The 24,395-nt window shown below is 41.0% G+C and overlaps 2 protein-coding genes across 2 annotated transcripts; one reads left to right on the top strand and one right to left on the bottom strand.

Annotated features, from left to right (window-relative positions):
• Positions 1-1,399: 1,399 nt before the first annotated feature.
• Positions 1,400-16,557, bottom strand: polr1g (RNA polymerase I subunit G). Its single transcript, XM_061972227.1, has 3 exons — positions 16,326-16,557; positions 7,805-7,949; positions 1,400-2,453 (listed from the first exon to the last, which is right to left on the bottom strand). Exons 1-3 carry the CDS (start codon positions 16,408-16,410, stop codon positions 1,745-1,747), a joined length of 939 nt encoding a protein of 312 aa, XP_061828211.1. The 5' UTR covers positions 16,411-16,557; the 3' UTR covers positions 1,400-1,744.
• Positions 16,558-16,608: 51 nt separating this feature from the next.
• irf2bp1 (interferon regulatory factor 2 binding protein 1) lies at positions 16,609-20,585 on the top strand. The gene is made up of 2 exons (XM_061972221.1): positions 16,609-17,862; positions 19,733-20,585. Exons 1-2 carry the CDS (start codon positions 16,868-16,870, stop codon positions 19,995-19,997), a joined length of 1,260 nt encoding a protein of 419 aa, XP_061828205.1. The 5' UTR covers positions 16,609-16,867; the 3' UTR covers positions 19,998-20,585.
• The last annotated feature ends 3,810 nt before the right edge of the window (positions 20,586-24,395 follow it).

Below are 24,395 nucleotides of genomic sequence, written 5' to 3'. Positions count from 1 at the left end.
AAGAACGTTCAGTTACAACGTGCTAAAGCTAAAGAATATTGAGCCACAATGTGCTGAAGCTAAAGAACATTCAGCTACAACGTGCTTAAAGAACATTTAGCTACAACATGCTAAAGCTAAATAACATTCAGCTACAACATGCTAAAGCTAAAGAACATTCAGCTACAACGTGCTTAAAGAACATTCAGCTACAACATGCTAAAGCTAAATAACATTCAGCTACAACATGCTAAAGCTAAAGAACATTCAGTTACAACGTGCTAAAGCTAAAGAACGTTCTGTTACAACGTGCTAAAGCTAAAGAACATTCAGCTACAACATGCTAAAGCTAAATAACATTCAGTTACAACGTGCTAAAGCTAAAGAACGTTCAGTTACAACATGTTAAAGCTAAATAACATTCAGCTACAACATGCTAAAGCTAAAGAACATTCAGTTACAACGTGCTAAAGCTAAAGAACGTTCAGTTACAACGTGCTAAAGCTAAAGAACATTCAGCTACAACGTGCTTGAACATTCAGCTACAACATGCTAAAGCTAAATAACATTCAGTTACAACGTGCTAAAGCTAAAGAACGTTCAGTTACAACGTGCTAAAGCTAAAGAACGTTCAGTTACAACGTGCTAAAGCTAAAGAACATTCAGCTACAACGTACTAAAGCTAAAGAACATTCAGCTACAACGTGCTAAGACTAAAGAACATTCAGCTACAACGTGCTAAAGCTAAAGAACATTCAGCTACAACGTGCTAAAACTGAAAAACATTCAGCTACATGTTAAAGCTAAAAAAACAAGGGACTAAAGACGTCACGTGATCGGAATTTACTTTGTGTTCTAACACGAGCTGACTTGTTGCAAACCTATTTTGTTTTGTTAAAAAGACAAAAGTGCATATTAAGTCATTTGTTATTGTTTTTCTAGACTTAATTGGATCATTGTGGGTTTTCAATACATCTCCATTTCAATAAATGATCATTAGTACATGCATAACTGATATTCTTCAATAGTATAATGTCTCAGCTGCATTCGGGCGGAAGGCTGGACAAGTCACCACCTCATCACAGGGCCATCACAGATAGACAACATTCACGCTCACATTCACACACTAGGGCCAATTTAGTGTGGCCAATCAACCTATCCCCAGGTGCATGTCTTTGGAGGTGGGAGGAGCTTATCCCCAGGTGCATGTCTTTGGAGGTGGGAGGGGCCTATCCCCAGGTGCATGTTTTTGGAGGTGGGAGGAGCCTATCCCCAGGTGCATGTTTTTGGAGGTGGGAGGAGCCTATCCCCAGGTGCATGTCTTTGGAGGTGGGAGGAAGCCGGAGTACCCGGAGTAGAACATGCAAACTCCATACAGAAAGATCCCGAGCCCGGGATTGAACTCAGGACTACTCAGGCAAGAAGTATTTATTCAGGTTGGTGATAAAATGTTATGTAATAAAATCCACTTCTGGTTACTCAAATCAATTCTTCATTCTAATATATTGATCCACGCTACTAGCTTTTTGTCTCTGAAGAGGCACAAAACAGACAAAAATAAGACAAAAATAAGTTTTATTACAAAGTTTGCGTAGTTTGTGTGTGCATCTGATGGTCGTCCATCTTTCCATCATCTGGTCTTCCTCCGTCGGCGTCAAGAAGGCGGACGATGGAGTCCACCTGAGAGGGACAGGCGACAACTTCCTGACCACCAGAGGAAGTTTTCACAATAAAAGTCCATCAGGGAATTGATGCAAGCGTCAGACTAGTCATCACTTTTGTTTTTCTTCTTCTTTTTCTTCTTCTTCGCCGAGTCGTCAACTTGGTAATCGTACAAAACGTCCACTGGTTCAAGTTTCACTTCCTTTTTGATCATCACCGTGGCGGCGGGCGGCGGCGACTCGTCTTCTGCGTCTCTGTCCTTTTTCTTCTTCTTCTTCTTCCTCTTTTCCTCAGGCGCTCCGACCTCCTGGAAGAAGATGTCCACGCCCACTTCCGATTTGACTGTCACCTCCTCATCCTCTCGCTCTGTCCGTTCTTTCTTCATCTTCTTTTTCTTCCTCTTTCTCCCCTCCTCTTCATTGGCCTGCGAGACCCCTGGAGGGTGGAGGCTCGCAAACTCCGGGGGGGCGGCGTCCACCTCGCTCTCTCCCTGAGTGGGCGCCTTGCTGCCGAAGGGATGGAACCGCTGTTTGAGGCCGGGCGGGATGGCGGGCGCGGGTGTGGCGGGGAGGATCTGCGGGAGCCGCTGGTCGCCGCAGCAGCTCTCGCTCACGCTCAACAGGCCGGAGAAATCTGGACCCATCACCATCGCTTGCGACGTACGACTGTCACCCGTGAGGAGGTGGAGCTCGGAGGGGCCGAGGGAGGAGCCGAGGATGTTGTACATCTGTTGGCCCAGCCCACTCTCGCCTTTGTCCACAGGAAGATTCAGCGTCTGAAGGCCTGAAAGGCTCAACTGGACGCCTCGCATGCTGTAACGAGGAGGAAGACGAGGTAGGATTCATCCAGAAGAGGAACCTGTTGTTTTTTTTCCAAGTAATATGCTTTGAAAGTCAAGGAAGTGACATACAGGTAAAAGCCAGTAAATTAGAATATTTTGAAAAACTTGATTTATTTCAGTAATTGCATTCAAAATGTGTAACTTGTACATTATATTTATTCATTGCACACAGACTGATGCATTCAAATGTTTATTTCATTTAATTTTGATGATTTGAAGTGGCAACAAATGAAAATCCAAAATTCCGTGTGTCACAAAATTAGAATATTACTTAAGGCTAATACAAAAAAGGGATTTTTAGAAATGTTGGCCAACTGAAAAGTATGAAAATGAAAAATATGAGCATGTACAATACTCAATACTTGGTTGGAGCTCCTTTTGCCTCAATTACTGCGTTAATGCGGCGTGGCATGGAGTCGATGAGTTTCTGGCACTGCTCAGGTGTTATGAGAGCCCAGGTTGCTCTGATAGTGGCCTTCAACTCTTCTGTGTTTTTGGGTCTGGCATTCTGCATCTTCCTTTTCACAATACCCCACAGATTTTCTATGGGGCTAAGGTCAGGGGAGTTGGCGGGCCAATTTAGAACAGAAATACCATAGTCCGTAAACCAGGCACGGGTAGATTTTGCACTGTGTGCAGGCGCCAAGTCCTGTTGGAACTTGAAATCTCCATCTCCATAGAGCAGGTCAGCAGCAGGAAGCATGAAGTGCTCTAAAACTTGCTGGTAGACGGCTGCGTTGACCCTGGATCTCAGGAAACAGAGTGGACCGACACCAGCAGATGACATGGCACCCCAAACCATCACCCAACCATGCAAATTTTGCATTTCCTTTGGAAATCGAGGTCCCAGAGTCTGGAGGAAGACAGGAGAGGCACAGGATCCACGTTTCCTGAAGTCTAGTGTAAAGTTTCCACCATCAGTGATGGTTTGGGGTGCCATGTCATCTGCTGGTGTCGGTCCACTCTGTTTCCTGAGATCCAGGGTCAACGCAGCAGTCTACCAGCAAGTTTTAGAGCACTTCATGCTTCCTGCTGCTGACCTGCTCTATGGAGATGGAGATTTCAAGTTCCAACAGGACTTGGCGCCTGCACACAGCGCAAAATCTACCCGTGCCTGGTTTACGGACCATGGTATTTCTGTTCTAAATTGGCCCGCCAACTCCCCTGACCTTAGCCCCATAGAAAATCTGTGGGGTATTGTGAAAAGGAAGATGCAGAATGCCAGACCCAAAAACGCAGAAGAGTTGAAGGCCACTATCAGAGCAACCTGGGCTCTCATAACACCTGAGCAGTGCCAGAAACTCATCGACTCCATGCCACGCCGCATTAACGCAGTAATTGAGGCAAAAGGAGCTCCAACCAAGTATTGAGTATTGTACATGCTCATATTTTTCACTTTCATACTTTTCAGTTGGCCAACATTTCTAAAAATCACTTTTTTGTATTAGCCTTAAGTAATATTCTAATTTTGTGACACACGGAATTTTGGATTTTCATTTGTTGCCACTTCAAATCATCAAAATTAAATGAAATAAACATTTGAATGCATCAGTCTGTGTGCAATGAATAAATATAATGTACAAGTTACACCTTTTGAATGCAATTACTGAAATAAATCAAGTTTTTCAAAATATTCTAATTTACTGGCTTTTACCTGTATGCTTTGAAAGTCAAGGAAGTGACATAAAGTAAGCCGACTTACAAAGATGTGATTCAGAGGTTGGTCAATAGGGGGCAGCAGTGTTTACTTGCTCAGAGCCAGACCAAGATAGAAGTCTCACATTTAAAGTGTCTTACTGAAAACGTTTACAGCAGTGTTTCTTAACCATAGGGCCATTGTTGAGACGCCAGAAGAAGAAAAAAAAGGTACTCAGTTGTAATACACTTCACACAAACCAAATTAAGTTTGGCGCTTAAGTGTGAAGTGAATTATATTTATAATAATTATATAATTACATACCTGCCAACTTTTGAAATCAGAAAAACCTAGTAGCCAGGGTCCAGGGTCAAATAATTTCAAACTATTGAAGTTAGCTTACAGAATAAACATGTCAATCAACCCATATGATTTTTGCTGTAATATTTTTGTTTTGAAAAGTCACTGTGACTGATAGAAAAGTGATGGTTTTAGCAACATTTTAACCTGTCTGAATGCAATCAATCATTTTGCGTCTGAACCCCCCCGACGCAAAATGATTGATCGCATTCAGATATATATATATTTACGTATAATATACGTATACGTATATTTTGACCCCCGCCCGTCGAGTTACACTTGTCCACTTCTCTCTTTCTCTACTCCCTCTCTCTTCTAATGTAGCACGTAGCTTAGCTAACCACTACATGGGTCTGAAAATAGCCAAGCTACGGAAATCGCTACTTGTTTAGTTGTTGGCAGGTATGGCAAAATGACGGATCAAGATTTGAACACACATTATAGGTCGGAAAAAACTAAGAAAAACTGAAAATATATTTTTACAGCGATAAAAGACGGATTTCCCGACTATAGACGGAAAAATCACATGCCTGGTGAACAAGTGCTTTTTGAGCACATTCAACACTACCACAATAATGATAACCACAATAATTTTGGTTACGGTAACCGTGATATCGTAACAGCCCTACTTACAACACATGTCAACAAACACGACATTTTGAGAAAAGCAGTCGTTACTTTGTCTATTTTTAGTAATAAAAGGGTGGCCAGATATTTGGTGGGTTGTGAAACATACTTTCCACTGTTCAACTAAAAGACTCTTGAACAGAGGTGGGTAGTAACGCGCGACATTTACTCCGTTACATCTACTTGCGTAACTTTTGGGAAATATTGTACTTCTAAGAGTAGTTTTAATGCAACATACTTTTACTTGAGTATATTTATAGAGAAGAAACGCTACTTTTACTACTCTCCATTTATCTACATTCAGCTCGCTACTCACTTTTATCGATCTGTTAATGCACGCTGTGTTTGTTTTGGTTTGTTAGACAGACCTTCAAAGTAGGATCTATAGCATGCCTGCGTTTCGCCAATCAAATACAGTCACTGGTGACGTTTGACTCCGTTTCACCAATCAAACAGAGCCAGGCGGTCATGTGACCGCCTGCTGAAAAACTACAACAAGCTTAAGCTTACATGAACTCAACGTCAAATTTGAGGAAGCACATGGCGGTAAGTAACGTTAGTAGATATTTTGGCTGTCACCGTAGGCTGATGTTGGCTTCCCTACTATGAATCACTGTCAAATGTACATCGTGTGGGGACATTTATTAACGCACTGCAGACTCATAACCAGACAAGACACACACACACATGCATACAAACACCAATCAAAAATGCACAGTGTGTTCCCAGGTGCAGCCCACATCTATCAGTTTATGGTTTGCGTAAAGGCTAACTTGTTATTTCCCTTTGTAATCTCTGCCTACTGAGCCTATGGTGCTGTTACGTTATTGTGGCTCAATTTGCCTTCATTTTTTATGTTAATGTATTATTATTTAATATATATTATTGTTTTAGTTGCTTAAGAGATATTCCTGGCTCTGAATTTGCTCATTGCTATTTTTATGTTTTTGTGCATTATTTGTTGCAGTCATCATTAAACCATACCTGCCAACTTTTGAAATCAGAAAAACCTAGTAGCCAGGGTCCAGGGGCCGCAGGCCCCGGTAGGTCCAGGACAAAGTCCTGGTGGGGGGTTCAGCTTCGCCCCCCCCGACGCAAAATGATTATTAGCATTCAGACAGGTTAAAATGTTGCTAAAACCATCACTTTTCTATCAGTCACAGTGACTTTTCAAAACAAAAATATTACAGCAAAAATCATATGGGTTGATTGACATGTTTATTCTGTAAACTAACTTCAATAGTTTGAAATTATTTTGACAGTTAATGCCAGTTATCCTGTCAACCTTTCACAAGACTTTAATTTGTTCATTGAAAGTAAAAACAGTATAAACACTTTTTACAGTAAACAAATGGTAAAACAGTACTAAACAATTCCATTAAAAAAAAAAAATGGTGTCATTATTAACTTTCTGTCCAAGCTTGTATAATCTACTGCCTTGTTCAATTGTAAAAAATATTCTGTGCCTAAAATTCACATTTCTATCACAATTATCATACTGTAAACATGGTAAGCTAACTTCATTAAAATTAATAGTCCTGTCAATAGCATGGAATTACAATTCAAATGTAGTTTTTTTGTAAGCCTTTCAAAAGAATTCAAAATATGAAAAATGAATGAAAATTAATTGAAGCCATCAGACACTTGAAAAGTGGCACATCACATCTCTAATGTAATCATTTGAACTTTTCAACAGAAATAGCACTGCAAAAATATTAAGGACATACTTCTGTATTTTGGTAGTTATGCTGTCAACATTTAACAAGATTTCTTCAACTTGGACTTGAAAGCATAAATAGTATAAACACTTTTAACAGTATAACAGTACTAAACAATTCCAATAGATAACATTGGTGTCATTACCTTTTTGTGGCTAAAATCCGAAAAACGTTTTAAGTTTTCCACTTGTATCGCTAGCAACGGCATTAGACTTGTGTTTTTTTGTCCCGACGTGGTCTTTTACATCGCTAATTCCTCCGTGTCCGATCGAAAAATCTTGTCTGCACAAGGTGCAATTCGCGTAGTTTTCACCCTTTTTGGAACGGATAATTATTCCCGGATAGGCTTTTGAATATTCTTCACGGAATGACTGCAGTTTTCTTTTCGGTTTAAGACACGTTTGCGATTTTTCTCCGGCTGATTCCATGATCGTTCGCTCGTTTGGAAACAATGGCAACTGGTGCCTCGTGCTTGGCAGCGGTGCTATAAATAGCCTTGCGCATTTAAAAAAAAAATTTTTTTTTAATTAATGAAAAAACGTATTTTTTATCACTGCAACCGTAACCCGGAATAGGTTGATGAAAACCGTACTAATTACGGGAAAACCGGGGTAGTTGGCAGGTATGTTAAACGAACAGGTTACTCATCAGTTACTCAGTACTTAAGTAGTTTTTTCACAACATACTTTTTACTTTTACTCAAGTAAATATTTGGGTGACTACTCCTTACTTTTACTTGAGTAATAAATCTCTAAAGTAACAGTACTCTTACTTGAGTACAATTTCTGGCTACTCTACCCCACCTCTGCTCTTGAACACAGTTATTTGTCATTGCTCCACTTATTTTTACACTTTCATGACACTCAAACATGTTCGAATGACTTGCTTTAGTTAGGGGAGCTTCTTTTGGTGGCCACGGTTGGCGAACATGTTGCCAAATGTAGTTGTTGGGGAATAAAGACTATTAAATGTGTGCATTACCAGTCTGGGTTAAAGCTGGCAGGAGCTTTAATGAGCCACAGTTCACTCTTGCTCTTCTTCAGGCTGTCTGTTAGCGTGTTGCTGCAAGCTTTGTGTCTGGATGACACGAAGTCATTAGGACATTGGTACCTGCTCGTCCTCGTCTCTGTAAAACATAATAAATACATTTAAGTGTTATCATTACAATTCCTAGCTAGGTGCTATGCAGAGGTGGGTAGTAACGCGCTACATTTACTCCGTTACATCTACTTGAGTAACTTTTGGGATAAATTGTACTTCTAAGAGTAGTTTTAATGCAACATACTTTTACTTTTACTTAAGTATATTTATAGAGAAGGAACGCTACTTTTACTCCGCTACTTTTATCTACATTCAGCTCGCTACTCGCTACTAATTTTTTATCGATCTGTTAATGCACGCTTTGTTTGTTTTGGTTTGTCAGACAGACCTTCAAAGTGCCTGCCTTACTGGTGACGTTTCACTTCGTTCCACCAATCAGATGCAGTCACTGGTGACGTTGGACCAATCAAACAGAGCCAGGTGATCACATGACCTGACTTAAACAAGTTGAAAAACTTATTGGGGTGTTACCATTTAGTGGTCAATTGTACGGAATATGTACTGTACTGTGCAATCTAATAATAAAAGTTCCAATCAATCAACCAAAAGTGTGAAGGAAAAAAGATACTTTTTTATTTCAACCGTACATCCCGTCAAAAGCCTCAAGACTGACCGCACATGAGGACGTTCCTGTCTTCACAATAAAAGTGCCGCTCCATCGCGCCTGCGCTTTCAAAACAAGAGTCTCCGAAAGCCAGCGCAAACAAGCTAGCAAGCTACGGAGTTTGACGCCAATATATTTCTTGTAAAGTGTACAAAAACGAATGTGGCAGCTGGACAAATAAGGTGCCAAAAACCAACCACTTTCATGTGGTATTAGACAGAAAGGAGGAACTTTTCTTCTCCTCCATTTGAAAACGTGGACGTTATCACGACTGTCTGATTACAATCAACGCAAGTCATCAGAATCAGGTAATACACCAACTTATATTCTTGTCTTCATTAAAGAAAGGAATCTATATGTTAAACATGCATGTATATTCATTAAAACACCTTTAACATGTAAACAAAAACAGCAAAATAAATACATATACATTATATACTGTATATATCAATGTATATGTATGTATGTGTATATATATATATATATATATATATATATATATATATATATATATATATATATATATATATATATATATATATATATATATATATATATATAATATGAGTGTGTATGTTACTCCCCATCTCCGGGTTGGGGAGGAGATCTTGCCCCAAGTGGAGGAGTTCAAGTACCTCGGAGTCTTGTTCACGAGTGAGGGAAGAGTGAATCGTGAGATCGACAGGCGGATCGGTGCGGCGTCTTCAGTAATGCGGACGCTGTATCGGTCCGTTGTGGTGAAGAAGGAGCTGAGCCGGAAGGCAAAGCTCTCAATTTACCGGTCGATCTACGTTCCCATCCTCACCTATGGTCATGAGCTTTGGGTTATGACCGAAAGGACAAGATCACGGGTACAAGCGGCCCAAATGAGTTTCCTCCGCCGGGTGGCGGGGCTCTCCCTTAGAGATAGGATGAGAAGCTCTGCCATCCGGGAGGAGCTCAAAGTAAAGCCGCTGCTCCTCCACATGGAGAGGAGCCAGATGAGGTGGTTCGGGCATCTGGTCAGGATGCCACCCGAACGCCTCCCTAGGGAGGTGTTTAGGGCACGTCCGACCGGTAGGAGGCCGCAAGGAAGACCCAGGACACGTTGGGAAGACTATGTCTCCCGGCTGGCCTGGGAACGCCTCGGGGTCCCACAGGAAGAGCTGGACGAAGTGGCTGGGGAGAGGGAAGTCTGGGCTTCCCTGCTTAGGCTGCTGCCCCCGCGACCCGACCTCGGATAAGCGGAAGAAGATGGGATGGATGGATGGATGGATGGATGGATGTTACTCATCAGTTACTCAGTACTTGAGTAGTTTTTTCACAACATACTTTTACTCAAGTAAATATTTGGGTGACTACTCCTTACTTTTACTTGAATAAACAATAAACAAACAAAAATTGGAAAACTATGGCATAAGAGGTGTTTCACAAGAGTGGTTAAGTAGTTATTTAAGTAATAGATCTCAATATGTGGAAATCAATAAGACTAAATCACAGCCAAGAAGAGTAACTTGTGGGCTTCCACAAGGCTCGGTATTGGGACCTAAGTTATTTATACTACCGTATTTTCCGCACTATAAGGCGCACCTAAAAACCACAAATTTTCTCAAAAGCTGACAGTGCGCCTTATAACCCGGTGCGCTTTATATATGGATAAATATTAAGATTCATTTTCATAAAGTTTCGGTCTCGCAACTTCGGTAAACAGCCGCCATCTTTTTTCCCGGTAGAACAGGAAGCGCTTCTTCTTCTACGCAAGCAACCGCCAAGGTAAGCACCTGCCCCCATAGAACAGGAAGCGCTTCTTCTTCTACTGTAAGCAACCACCCGCCCGCGTAGAAGAAGAAAAAGCGCGCGGATATTATCATTTCCTTTGTGTGTTTACATCTGTAAAGACCACAAAATGGCTCCTACAAAGCGACAGGGATCCGGTTCATGAAAAGACGCAATGTCTCCATCCGCACACGGATTACTATTTCACAGCAACTTATATTCCTGTGAACCGCACTGTGGATACAACGGGAGCACGTATGGTGAATATTCGCACCACAGGGAATGAGAAGTCATCCTTCACTGTGGTTCTAGCTTGCCATGCTAATGGCCAGAAACTTCCACCCATGGTGATATTCAAAAGGAAGACCTTGCCAAAAGAGACCTTTCCAGCCGGCGTCATCATAAAAGCTAACTCGAAGGGATGGATGAAGAAAAGATGAGCGAGTGGTTAAGGTAAGTTTAAGTTTACGCGAAGAGGCCGGGTGGCTTTTTTCACGCAGCTTCGTCCATGTTGATATACGATTCCATGCGCGCCCACATCACGCTGGTTTTAATATATTATTAAAGTTTGACTGACCTATTTGACTGTTTTTTTTACATTCCTTTAGCGCAGTTAGATGCGGCTTACAACACGGGGCGGCTTATAGGTGGACAAAGTTTTGAAATATGCCGTTCATTGAAGGCGCGGCTTATAACCCAGGGCGCCTTATGGTGCGGAAAATACGGTATATTTAAATGATATTTGTTCAGTATCTAATAAATTGAAATTTATTATGTTTGCAGATGATACAAATGTATATTGTTCAGGAGAAGACTTGAAGGAAGTGTTGAGGGTAATAGAGGTTGAGTTGATTCAGCTAAAAAAATGGTTTGATATCAATAAGTTATCATTAAATGATAAGAAAATTAAATTTATGGTGTTTAGTGGTGCAAGAACAAATCGTGAAGTAAAACTAAAATTAAATCAAGTGGAAATTGATAGAGTATATGAAACTAAATTCTTGGGAATAATAATTGATCGTAAATTATGTTGGAAACCGCATATTGAATATATAAAGGGAAAAATATCCAAATCCATTGCTATTCTTTATAAAGTAAAAAACATGCTGAATAAGAAATGTCTGCATATGTTATATTATTCTTTTATTTTTCCATATTTAACATATTGTGTTGAAGTTTGGGGAAATGTTTATAGAACAAACATAGACCCAATAATTAAACTTCAAAAAAGGGTAATTAGAATAATACACAAAGTGTGTTACTATGAACATACCAATCCATTATTTATAAGTTCTAATGTGTTAAAATTTTCAGATATTGTGTTTTTAAAAACAATGGAAATTATGTTTCGAGTAATGAACAACAGCCTTCCAGCTTGTATTCTTAGCTTATTTCAATTAAGAGGAGAAACCCATAATTTACGCCGGGTATTGATTTTTGAAATAGGTAAAGCAAGAACGAATATTAAATACAAATGTATTTCAGTTTTAGGAGTTAAATGGTGTAAGGCATAGAAAAAGGGGTATTTTTCTACCAGTAGATGGCGTTTAAGATTGAGTGTTTCACTGCTAATTTAATAATATATTTATACTGAATATGGATTTTAAATATGTATCTAAATAGGTAGTTAATTGGTTAGGTATTTATGTATTTGCATATTGGGTTTTCTGTTGCATTTATCTATTGTGTTTCTGGGTTTAAATGTATTTTATATGTATCTTGGTGCATTTATGTTGAGACAATTTATTTAAAATCTGTTTTAACTTAAAGGGAAAAGATGTGTCCATTTTCTTGCACTTGTTTAATGGTTAAGAGTTTGATTGCCTAATTAATAATTGTAAATTATGGGATTGATAATTGATTGGTTTTTTACAGCATGTTAATCTTGTGGTGTTTTGTCCTTAAAGGTTTTTCACCTACTAAAGAAGCTAAAGGCTACTAAAGAAGATAAAGGCTACTAAAGGCTACTAAAGACAGCTAATGACAGCTAAAGAAACTAAAGTCTACTAAAGTCTACTAACACTGCTAAAGACTCCTAAAAAGACTAAAGAAGAAAAAAGAAGCTGTTTCTTCGTTGGAAAAACTATTGCAAACTAAAGGAAAATAAAAGGAAAAAGTAACTACGGTTTGGTCTTTTGAGTGGAATCCAGAAGCCACATTTAGCATTGGTACATCCCTTCAAGTGTGGGATAAGCACAGCGAAAAAAGCAAAACACTTGACAGTTGTTGTATGCACACTGTGTCGAGCGGAAATGGCCTATCATAGCAGCACAACGGCTATGAACGAACATTTGAAAAGAAAACACCCGACAGCGTTCTTGCCATCACCATCAACTAGTCAATCGTCCGCGTGAGTATACGTTGTCATCATTACACAAAAACATGAATGTGTCATTTGTATCTGCGTTGTAAATTCATAAACTAAAACACCGTTTCGCTCTGAGAGGCGCGTTTGGCGTGCCTGTTCAGTGTTTACAAAGACGCTAACGTTAATTAGTTGTGCAAATACCTTTTACAACATTAACAGTTACATATACTATGTACAAACGAACAATTAACTTTCACTTTAATCATACTATCATTATTGTGTTATTAAGCAAAATAAGCAATAATTGTACTTTTGTTGAAATGTTTACACTGTTACAGAATATTTCGTTTTGCACTTTTTTGTATTGGATGTTTATCTTTATTTTTGTACATTTTAAAGCAAAATAAGCAATACTTTTACTTTTGAAATGCTTATACTATTGCAGAATATTAAGATTTGCACTGGATGTTTACTTTTATATTTGCACATTAAAAAGCAAATAAGCTACTTTTAATTTTGTTAAATGTTAAAAGTTTTAAATGTTTACATTGTTACAGAATATTTTGTCATGTTGTTGTCAATGTTGACTGAGTGGCCATACTTTTTTTTTGTAAATAAGTCATGCCTTTTGAAAAAACTGGCCTAAATTTATTTTTTCATCTTCATTTTAAATAAAAAAAATAATCGGTAAAAGGAAAAATAATCTATAGATTAATCGAAAAAAAATAATCTATAGATTAACCGATTAATCGAAAAAAATCTATAGATTAATCGATAGAAAGATAATCGTTAGCTGCAGCCTTAAAATGGTGGAACAAGCTCAGTGATGAGTTGAAGACATGTACTTCTTTGTTAAGGTTTAAGAAAACATTGAAAGGTGAGATAATTGAAAATTATAAAATATAGTAACAATTACTTTCATCCCATTGATTTTTTTTTTTTTTTTTTTTAACATTGATGTTCCAGGTAATCTTATTTTCAGTGAAGGTATAGGATAGGCAAATATAAGCTTTGGCTTCAGCCTATTCCTTTTTCGGTCATGCTTTTTCTTTTCTTTTCTTTTCCTTTTGTGTGTAAATGTGTATGATTGTTATACTGTATGGCCTTCTTTCATCTCCGTAATATCGCTAAAATTTGTTCCATTTTGTCCACTAGCGACGCTGAGATCATTATTCATGCGTTCGTTACGTCTCGTCTCGATTACTGTAACGTATTATTTTCGGGTCTCCCTATGTCTAGCATTAAAAGATTACAGTTGGTACAAAATGCGGCTGCTAGACTTTTGACAAGAACAAGAAAGTTTGATCATATTACGCCTATACTGTATATACCTTTATATACATATATACATATATATATACCTATACTGGCTCACCTGCACTGGCTTCCTGTGCACTTAAGATGTGACTTTAAGGTTTTACTACTTACGTATAAAATACTACACGGTCTAGCTCCATCCTATCTTGCCGATTGTATTGTACCATATGTCCCGGCAAGAAATCTGCGTTCAAAGAACTCCGGCTTATTAGTGATTCCCAGAGCCCAAAAAAAGTCTGCGGGCTGTAGAGCGTTTTCTATTCGGGCTCCAGCACTATGGAATGCCCTCCCGGTAACAATTAGAGATGCTACCTCAGTAGAAACATTTAAGTCCCATCTCAAAACTCATTTGTATACTCTAGCCTTTGAATAGCCCCCCTTTTTTTTTTAGACCAGTTGATCTGCCGTTTCTTTTCTTTTCTCCTCTGCTCCCCCCTATCCCTTGTGGAAGGGGAGACACACAGATCCGGTGGCCATGGATGGGGTGCTGGCTGTCCGGGGTCGGGACCCGGGGTGGACCGCTCGCCTGTATATCGGTTGGGAACATCTCTGCGCTGCTGACCCGTCTCCGCTCGGGATGGTTTCCTGCTGACCCCACTGTGGACTGGACTCTTACTGTTATGCTGGATCCACAATGGACTGGACTCTCACAATATTATGTTAGACCCACTCGACATCCATTGCATTCGGTCTCCCTAGAGGGGGGGGGGGTTACCCACATATGCGGTCCTCTCCAAGGTTTCTCATAGTCATTCACATCGACGTCCCACTGGGGTGAGTTTTTCCTTGCCCTTATGTGGGCTATACCGAGGATGTCGTTGTGGCTTGTGCAGCCCTTTGAGACACTTGTGATTTAGGGCTATATAAATAAACATTGATTGATTGATATGTAGTGATGGGTCCGGCAACACCGATGCATCGGCACATGCGTCGAGCTCATAGAGCAAAACCCTGTGTCGGTGCGCGTACCGCTTTTGGAAAGTCACGTGACCGATCATGAGCTGTTTTGGTCACGTGACCGATACGCCAACTGTGTCGCACTGACGCCTCCTCTGTGCCCTGTGAGCGGCTCTTTTCTACAGCCGCAGAAATAATAACTAAGAAGAGAAAGCGTCTAAAATGGAATACGTTGGAAAAACTGTGTTTTTAAAAATAGAAATGTGTAAAAAAATAATTATTTCCAGATCCACAAGCATCCTCATTCACAACACGTTCTCTTAGATTTCCATGTTATGATACATGTTCACATTATTTATTGACTGTATCTAAAAAAGACAAAAAATATATTTTTATTTAAATGAAGATATGAAATAATCCTAAATGAAATACAATGACTTGGTTTATATTATTGTATATACTAGGTCAGTGGTTCTCAACCTTTTTTCAGCAATGTACCCCCTGTGAATTTTTTTTTAATTCAAGTACCCCCTAATCAGAGCATTTTTGGTTGAAAAAAAAAAAAAGATAAAGAAGTAAAATACAGCACTATGTCATCAGTTTCTGATTTATTAAATTGTATAACAGTGCAACATATTGCTCATTTGTAGTGGTCTTTCTTGAACTATTTGGAAAAAAAGATCTAAAAATAACAAAAAACTTAAATAAACAAGTGATTTTCAATTATAAATAAAGATTTCTACACATAGAAGTAATCATCAACTTAAAGTGCCCTCTTTGGGGATTGTAATGGAGATCCATCTGGATTCATGAACATTCTAAACATTTCTTCACAAAAAAAAAAATCTTTAACATCAATATTTATGGAACATGTCCACAAAAAATCTGTCAACACTGAATATTGCATTGTTGCATTTCTTTTCACAGTTCTTTTTGACGGACATTTTAGTGACAAACCTGAGCTTGTGCTTCACTGAGTTTATGAACGAACTTACATTCATATTTTGTTGAAGTATTATTCAATAAATATATTTATAAAGGATTTTTGAATTGTTGCTATTTTTAGAATATTTAAAAAAAATCTCACGTACCCCTTGGCATACCTTCAAGTACCCCCAGGGGTACGCGTACCCCCATTTGAGAACCACTGTACCAGGTCATAAAATCAGTGTCAGTTGAGTCGGTCCATAGGTTGCCTGTAGGGATTTTTAATGTCCAGCAGATGTCAGTATTTAGTGACACAGTATCGACACAGTATCAATACAGTTTTGCAATGTGTCGAAACGCTTCATGACGCCTCATCAACCCATCACTATTGATATGTATAGTCTGTACTTTTAAACTGGTCACACTAAATGGTTAATGGTTGATTATATGACCGAAATAAACTTATTTAATTCATTCAATAATAAATCTCTAAAGTAACAGTACTCTTACTTGAGTACAATTTCTGGCTACTCTACCCACCTCTGGTGCTATGCTACCTACTTTAAGACAATAAGTGTTTCTAGCTAACTTACCGAGCTCCTTTTGCGGTAACGGGACTTCCTCCGTCGATGTGTCCGTTTCATCTTCACTCGACGAGGCTGACACGTCTCTGGGCATTTCTATTTTGTAGTCAAACTATCGCCAAATGCTGTAATTGTTCACTTTTAGAGCAGTTTTGTTGGAGAACACGCACATGTGTGCACAGCACAATCGCCCCCGCTTAGATTGCCTCACTTCCGGTGTCAGCCATGTTAGTAGTCCATTAAACGGCGGTTTGTGTTGGAGTCCGTTATAAAGAAACTACATCACCCACAATGCACCTCTTCGGGTTACGTAACGCTCCAGCGTTCTCCTCGAGAGCGGTTGACAGCCGTGAAGAGCAGGCCGATGAGGGTAAACAAACGAGAAACGGAAGAAATAATCGTTCAAATATCGAGGCGTTGGTGTCGAGAATATGTCAATTGTTGTTATAAAACATATCGGAGGGAGTTAAATGAGAAAGACACTTGTTTGAGATAAGTAGGTGAAGTTAGCCAACGTGTGCTCGCTAGCTAGCCGGGCTAGTCGTCCCATCATGTCGTCGCCTTCCTCCGCCTCCAGGCGCCAATGGTGCTACCTGTGCGACCTGCCCAAGATGCCCTGGACGGTGGTGTGGGACTTCAGCGAGGTGGTGTGCCGCGGCTGCGTCAACTACGAGGGCGCTAATCAGATCGAGTTCCTCATAGCGAGCGCCCGGCAGCTGAAACGGACACACGGGATGCAGGACGGCAACGTCCGCTCGCCCGGTCCTTCTCCCAACAAGCACGCCTCGTCGGCCCGGGGAGAGGCGGCTGCGGACGGCGGAAGGCCGCATAGCGAGCGTTTTGAGCGGGGAGGCCGGGGAGAGAACACCGTTTCGGCGGCTCGCGTGCCGCCCAACGGGCTGCACCGCGACGGCCAGCCGCCCCAAGAGGTGAACCGTCAGAGTCCGAGCGGAAATCGGAGACCGATGATAGGAGCGGCGATTCCCCCGAACTTAGTGACTCAAAGCATCGCGGGGATCCCGCACGGGCTACTGGCGGGCATGCCATTGACAGCCAGGACCGCCCCCATGAGCAGCCCGATGATCTTCCCGGCGCCGGTGCTGGCTGAGATGAACCGCAGACAGTTGGGCATCGGCATGGGCATGGCGCCCTTCATCACACCGGAGCTGGAGCGGGAGCTGAGCTCCTCCCAGCCCAAGCCGCTCGGTCACGCGGGCTCGGTCTCCGGCAGCAAGAGCGCGGGCCTCCCGGCTTCGTCGTCCTCCATGGCGGCCGGGGGGATGAGCCAGACGAGCCCCAAGCCTGCTTCGTCTCCGGCGAGGCAGCCACGCCCCCTCGCCGCCAGGTCCGGAGGAGAGCCTCTGGCGTCCAGCAGCTCGTCAGAGGCCGCCCCCACTGCCGCGGCTCTGCCCCACAGTGGCGCCTCAGAGCTGGGGTCCGCTCCGGCCAACAGCAGCCTGACTGGAACCACTCTGTCCTGCACGCTGTGTCATGAGAGGCTGGAGGACACACACTTTGTCCAATGTCCGTCCGTGCCAGGACACAGGTTTGTGGATCAGTTCTCAAACTTTTTTTTCCACCAAGTACCACCTCACATATTCCATAATGGCCAACACTAGAATACAGTAGCGTAGTAGGCCTAAGTATTTATTAAAAACTAGGCAGACATATACAGGTAAAAGCCAGTAAATTAGAATATTTTGAAAAACTTGATTTATTTCAGTAATTGCATTCAAAAGGTGTAACTTGTACATTATATTTATTCATTGCACACAGACTGATTCATTCAAATGTTTATTTCATTTAATTTTGATGATTTGAAGTGGCAACAAATGAAAATCCAAAATTCCGTGTGTCACAAAATTAGAATATTACTTAAGGCTAATACAAAAAAGGGATTTTTAGAAATGTTGGCCAACTGAAAAGTATGAAAATGAAAAATATGAGCATGTACAATACTCAATACTTGGTTGGAGCTCCTTTTGCCTCAATTACTGCGTTAATGCGGCGTGGCATGGAGTCGATGAGTTTCTGGCACTGCTCAGGTGTTATGAGAGCCCAGGTTGCTCTGATAGTGGCCTTCAACTCTTCTGCGTTTTTGGGTCTGGCATTCTGCATCTTCCTTTTCACAATACCCCACAGATTTTCTATGGGGCTAAGGTCAGGGGAGTTGGCGGGCCAATTTAGAACAGAAATACCATGGTCCGTAAACCAGGCACGGGTAGATTTTGCGCTGTGTGCAGGCGCCAAGTCCTGTTGGAACTTGAAATCTCCATCTCCATAGAGCAGGTCAGCAGCAGGAAGCATGAAGTGCTCTAAAACTTGCTGGTAGACGGCTGCGTTGACCCTGGATCTCAGGAAACAGAGTGGACCGACACCAGCAGATGACATGGCACCCCAAACCATCACTGATGGTGGAAACTTTACACTAGACTTCAGGCAACGTGGATCCTGTGCCTCTCCTGTCTTCCTCCAGACTCTGGGACCTCGATTTCCAAAGGAAATGCAAAATTTGCATGGTTGGGTGATGGTTTGGGGTGCCATGTCATCTGCTGGTGTCGGTCCACTCTGTTTCCTGAGATCCAGGGTCAACGCAGCCGTCTACCAGCAAGTTTTAGAGCACTTCATGCTTCCTGCTGCTGACCTGCTCTATGGAGATGGAGATTTCAAGTTCCAACAGGACTTGGCGCCTGCACACAGCGCAAAATCTACCCGTGCCTGGTTTACGGACCATGGTATTTCTGTTCTAAATTGGCCCGCCAACTCCCCTGACCTTAGCCCCATAGAAAATCTGTGGGGTATTGTGAAAAGGAAGATGCAGAATGCCAGACCCAAAAACGCAGAAGAGTTGAAGGCCACTATCAGAGCAACCTGGGCTCTCATAACACCTGAGCAGTGCCAGAAACTCATCGACTCCATGCCACGCCGCATTAACGCAGTAATTGAGGCAAAAGGAGCTCCAACCAAGTATTGAGTATTGTACATGCTCATATTTTTCATTTTCATACTTTTCAGTTGGCCAACATTTCTAAAAATCCCTTTTTTGTATTAGCCTTAAGTAATATTCTAATTTTGTGACACACGGAATTTTGGATTTTCATTTGTTGCCACTTCAAATCATCAAAATTAAATGAAATAAACATTTGAATGCATCAGTCTGTGTGCAATGAATAAATATAATGTACAAGTTACACCTTTTGAATGCAATTACTGAAATAAATCAAGTTTTTCAAAATATTCTAATTTACTGGCTTTTACCTGTAATATTTGATTAAGTGAATATTTAATGACCACTAGAGTTTGAGAGTCATTGCTCTAAAATGTACAGTACTTGAGGGGTATGAATTACAAGGCTGCATTGTACCATTTTTTTTTTTTCAAACAAATTGATGATCCTGAGTGTCGTCCTTATGCAGGTTCTGCTTCCCGTGCACCAGAGTGTACATTCAGAGCCGCCGGGGCAACGGCGAAGTCTACTGTCCCAGCGGCGAGCGCTGTCCGTTGGACAATTCGGCCAACAGCCCGCCCTGGGCCTTCATGCAGGGGGAGGTGTCCACCATTCTCGGGGCGGGCGCGGCGGGTGCCCCGCCGGCGGCCCCCCCGGGATCCGGGCCCGGCGCCGCCAACGGAGCCGGCGCCCAGGGCGGCGACGTCACCGTCAAGAAAGAGAGGGAGACGTGATGGCGGTTTCCGTGGCAACCTTGGACAAAGGCAGGCCGGCCCACTCTTTTGACACACTTAGTTCAGACACACCAGAACCAGCGCCGACATCTATTGGACCTCCACACACACTATTTGGTGTATAGCAGCGTAAAATGACCATAAAATGTACACTTTAAAGACACACACACACGTGAGCGGCCGGGTGAATGTAGTTTTCTACCTGGTTTGTTCACGCGCAATGGTCAGTCATGTTATGCAACATTTAGAAGCTCTAATTGAAATGAATGTGCGTCGTTTCCTAACCTTTTTTGTTGTCGTTTTGTTCGTAAAGAAAGTCGTTTTAGGAGCAGCGAGTCACGATCACGAAGAAGAATGTCCTCACAGACCAACCAAAGCTAAAGCCCGTCTACGTGTACAGAATCTATATCGCTCTATATCTGCTAGGTCGCACTCTGTAGTCGTCAGGAAGCGCTTTCAAACACCGTGTAACACAAGTGCCTTGCGCAGAAGTGTCGCCGCGGCGATGACAAACCTGTTTTTGTGTTTCTTGACCGCAGCTTTCATGTACAAACAGCCAAGCAGGAATAAACACGATGGATACTCTTGTCACGTCTCCTGCTTCCCTTTTGTTCCTTGGAATGACTACTTCACTCAAAGAGGAACAATTCAGTTCTGCAAATACAGGTAAAAGCCAGTAAATTAGAATATTTTGAAAAACTTGATTTATTTCAGTAATTGCATTCAAAAGGTGTAACTTGTACATTATATTTATTCATTGCACACAGACTGATGCATTCAAATGTTTATTTCATTTAATTTTGATGATTTGAAGTGGCAACAAATGAAAATCCAAAATTCCGTGTGTCACAAAATTAGAATATTACTTAAGGCTAATACAAAAAAGGGATTTTTTAGAAATGTTGGCCAACTGAAAAGTATGAAAATGAAAAATATGAGCATGTACAATACTCAATACTTGGTTGGAGCTCCTTTTGCCTCGATTACTGCGTTAATGCGGCGTGGCATGGAGTCGATGAGTTTCTGGCACTGCTCAGGTGTTATGAGAGCCCAGGTTGCTCTGATAGTGGCCTTCAACTCTTCTGCGTTTTTGGGTCTGGCATTCTGCATCTTCCTTTTCACAATACCCCACAGATTTTCTATGGGGCTAAGGTCAGGGGAGTTGGCGGGCCAATTTAGAACAGAAATACCATGGTCCGTAAACCAGGCACGGGTAGATTTTGCGCTGTGTGCAGGCGCCAAGTCCTGTTGGAACTTGAAATCTCCATCTCTATAGAGCAGGTCAGCAGCAGGAAGCATGAAGTGCTCTAAAACTTGCTGGTAGACGGCTGCATTGACCCTGGATCTCAGGAAACAGAGTGGACCGACACCAGCAGATGACATGGCACCCCAAACCATCACCCAACCATGCAAATTTTGCATTTCCTTTGGAAATCGAGGTCCCAGAGTCTGGAGGAAGACAGGAGAGGCACAGGATCCACGTTGCCTGAAGTCTAGTGTAAAGTTTCCACCATCAGTGATGGTTTGGGGTGCCATGTGATCTGCTGGTGTCGGTCCACTCTGTTTCCTGAGATCCAGGGTCAACGCAGCCGTCTACCAGCAAGTTTTAGAGCACTTCATGCTTCCTGCTGCTGACCTGCTCTATGGAGATGGAGATTTCAAGTTCCAACAGGACTTGGCGCCTGCACACAGCGCAAAATCTACCCCCGTGCCTGGTTTACGGACCATGGTATTTCTGTTCTAAATTGGCCCGCCAACTCTCCTGACCTTAGCCCCATAGAAAATCTGTGGGGTATTGAGAAAAGGAAGATGCAGAATGCCAGACCCAAAAACGCAGAAGAGTTGAAGGCCACTATCAGAGCAACCTGGGCTCTCATAACACCTGAGCAGTGCCAGAAACTCATCGACTCCATGCCACGCCGCATTAACGCAGTAATTGAGGCAAAAGGAGCTCCAACCAAGTATTGAGTATTGTACATGCTCATATTTTTCATTTTCATACTTTTCAGTTGGCCAACATTTCTAAAAATCCCTTTTTTGTATTAGCCTTAAGTAATATTCTAATTTTGTGACACACGGAATTTTGGATTTTCATTTGTTGCCACTTCAAATCATCAAAATTAAATGAAATAAACATTTGAATGCATCAGTCTGTGTGCAATGAATAAATATAATGTACAAGTTACACCTTTTGAATGCAATTACTGAAATAAATCAAGTTTTTCAAAATATTCTAATTTACTGGCTTTTACCTGTATATTTGTCCACACGAGGGCGCAGTGGTGCTGCACATGTAGATAATTGTCCTAGAACTAAACATGTGGATGGTGTAGCTGCAGCCAGGTGAGAAATCCTGGCGAGCAAAGTGATGTAAATACTTTAATTTGTAGAAAAAAATGGGGGGTGGTGGATGTGTGGCTTCCTCCATTAGTGTCAAGTCATTACAGCCATTGTTGAGCCAATTATAGAGGTGTTAATGGACGATGCAGGCTCATTGGCATTCAAAAAAAAAAAAAGGTCCCACAGGGAGGCCAGCTGGGGAAGCTGCAGCACTCCACAAAACAAGATGCGTATTAAAGGAGCAGGTCAGAACCACACAGCCAGTCGGTGACGTCACTGTGACTTCATTACATGCACAATATAATAGTGTAAGTATTAAGGTCAGGGATGATTTTATATTTTACTTCATGACTTTTTTTTCACCAATCAAGGACGCACCTTTTTAATAGTGTTGTATATATTTTGTAAGAATGATAAAAGTGTATTCAAAGACACCCCTTTTGTGTTGTTAGTCATTACTAGTATCGCTGTATCTTTATACTGTCCTTTTTTGCTCGATTTTTCCCTTATTTTATTCCTATAATGTGCCAATAACACAAACAAAAAAACGTAAATTCCCCTGGATTATTGCCGTAATATTACTTCAGTTGTGTGGCAAATTTCAAAATAGAGCATAAAAAAAGCAGTGTAGATAAACATGATCATTATTATTTTTTTTTGTCAAGGTATAGGTTTTTATATTGAAGGTGTGCCTAATCAAGTGTCCAGGGAGTGAATTAATTGCAGATATTAATGACTATCCACTTTTAATCATCTTGTTTGACTTGTAATAAAAGACAAAGTGTTCACTTTAATACATACACAATTTAATAATATACAATAAAAAAAAAAGATAATAGCTCCCAATTGTATTTAACAATACTGGTAGTATTCACCTGAAAGTATTGTTATAAGGCAGGGCCGGCCCGTGGCATAGGCCGTATAGGCAAATGCTAAGGGCGCCGTCCATCAGGGGGCGCCACGCCAGTGCCACAAATGTCGGAGAAAGAAAAAAAAAAGTTGGTACTATTATTTCTAAATACAAAAAATAATCCCACGTTAATTAAAATGCAAAGTAAAGCCTATATAATAGAAATATTATTTGTTACAACATTACGCCCGCCCCCTCCCTTCCCGTATCATGACTCTTTTTGGACGTCACCACATCAAAAAATCAACACAAGATGTCAAAACGGCCAAAACTGTCAGGTGCCCAGGGAAGAAAAAAGAGAAAAGAAGAGGAGGAGAAACGAGAAAAAGACAAGAGGTAGCAGGTAGGTAACGTTAGCCTACATGAAATTATTTGTCTGTTACAGAATGTGATAGCAACCCGGCTTTTTAGCATTAAGCTAATGTCACATGATTCGGCAATTGCTAATCAATAAATAGCTAGTTCTGTTTTAACGTCGGGTTAATATTGTGGAGGGGGCTAAATTGTTATGGAAAATAATAATGTAACGTTAGGTAATTACAGTACTCCCACCTTACATTCCTCAGGGACATTTGTATTAGATCTTTTAAGCAGCTGTTTTTTGTTTACATTATTGCCTTCTGGTTAGCTAATGTTTGCCCTGCAGGTAATAGTCACTTTTCCACCCCTTTATATATTAGGTATAGTTGTAAGCCTAGTTGTTAAAGTGCACATCATTAATGTAAATTAAGCAATATGTATGTAAAAAATATTGTATTTCATATATTCATTTTTTATTTTTTGCATTCATTTATTTATTCATATTTTTTTTTATCTTGTTAACTATTCTGATTGTTAATTTGCTTTCTTTAAGTAAAAAAAAAGGTCAAAGACAAAGCTATTCGGTTTCTTGTGAGTATATACACTTCACTGCCGATGTGGGGGGGGCGCCACCTAAAATCTTGCCTAGGGCGCCAGATTGGTTAGGGCCGGGCCTGTTATAAGGTCAAGGAGGATTTCTTATTTTACTTTATAGCAGGGGTGCCAAAACGTACAACTTTGATAGCATATTTATACATCATTGTGATAAAAGTATTCAAAGAAAAAACTTCATGTTATTAGTCATTACTAGTGTCGCTATTACAGCATTCTCTCTGTATATTGTCTTT

Source organism: Nerophis lumbriciformis, linkage group LG17, assembly GCF_033978685.3.
Source record: "Nerophis lumbriciformis linkage group LG17, RoL_Nlum_v2.1, whole genome shotgun sequence".
NCBI lineage: Eukaryota > Metazoa > Chordata > Actinopteri > Syngnathiformes > Syngnathidae > Nerophis > Nerophis lumbriciformis.
This window is presented reverse-complemented; position numbering and strand designations above follow the sequence as displayed.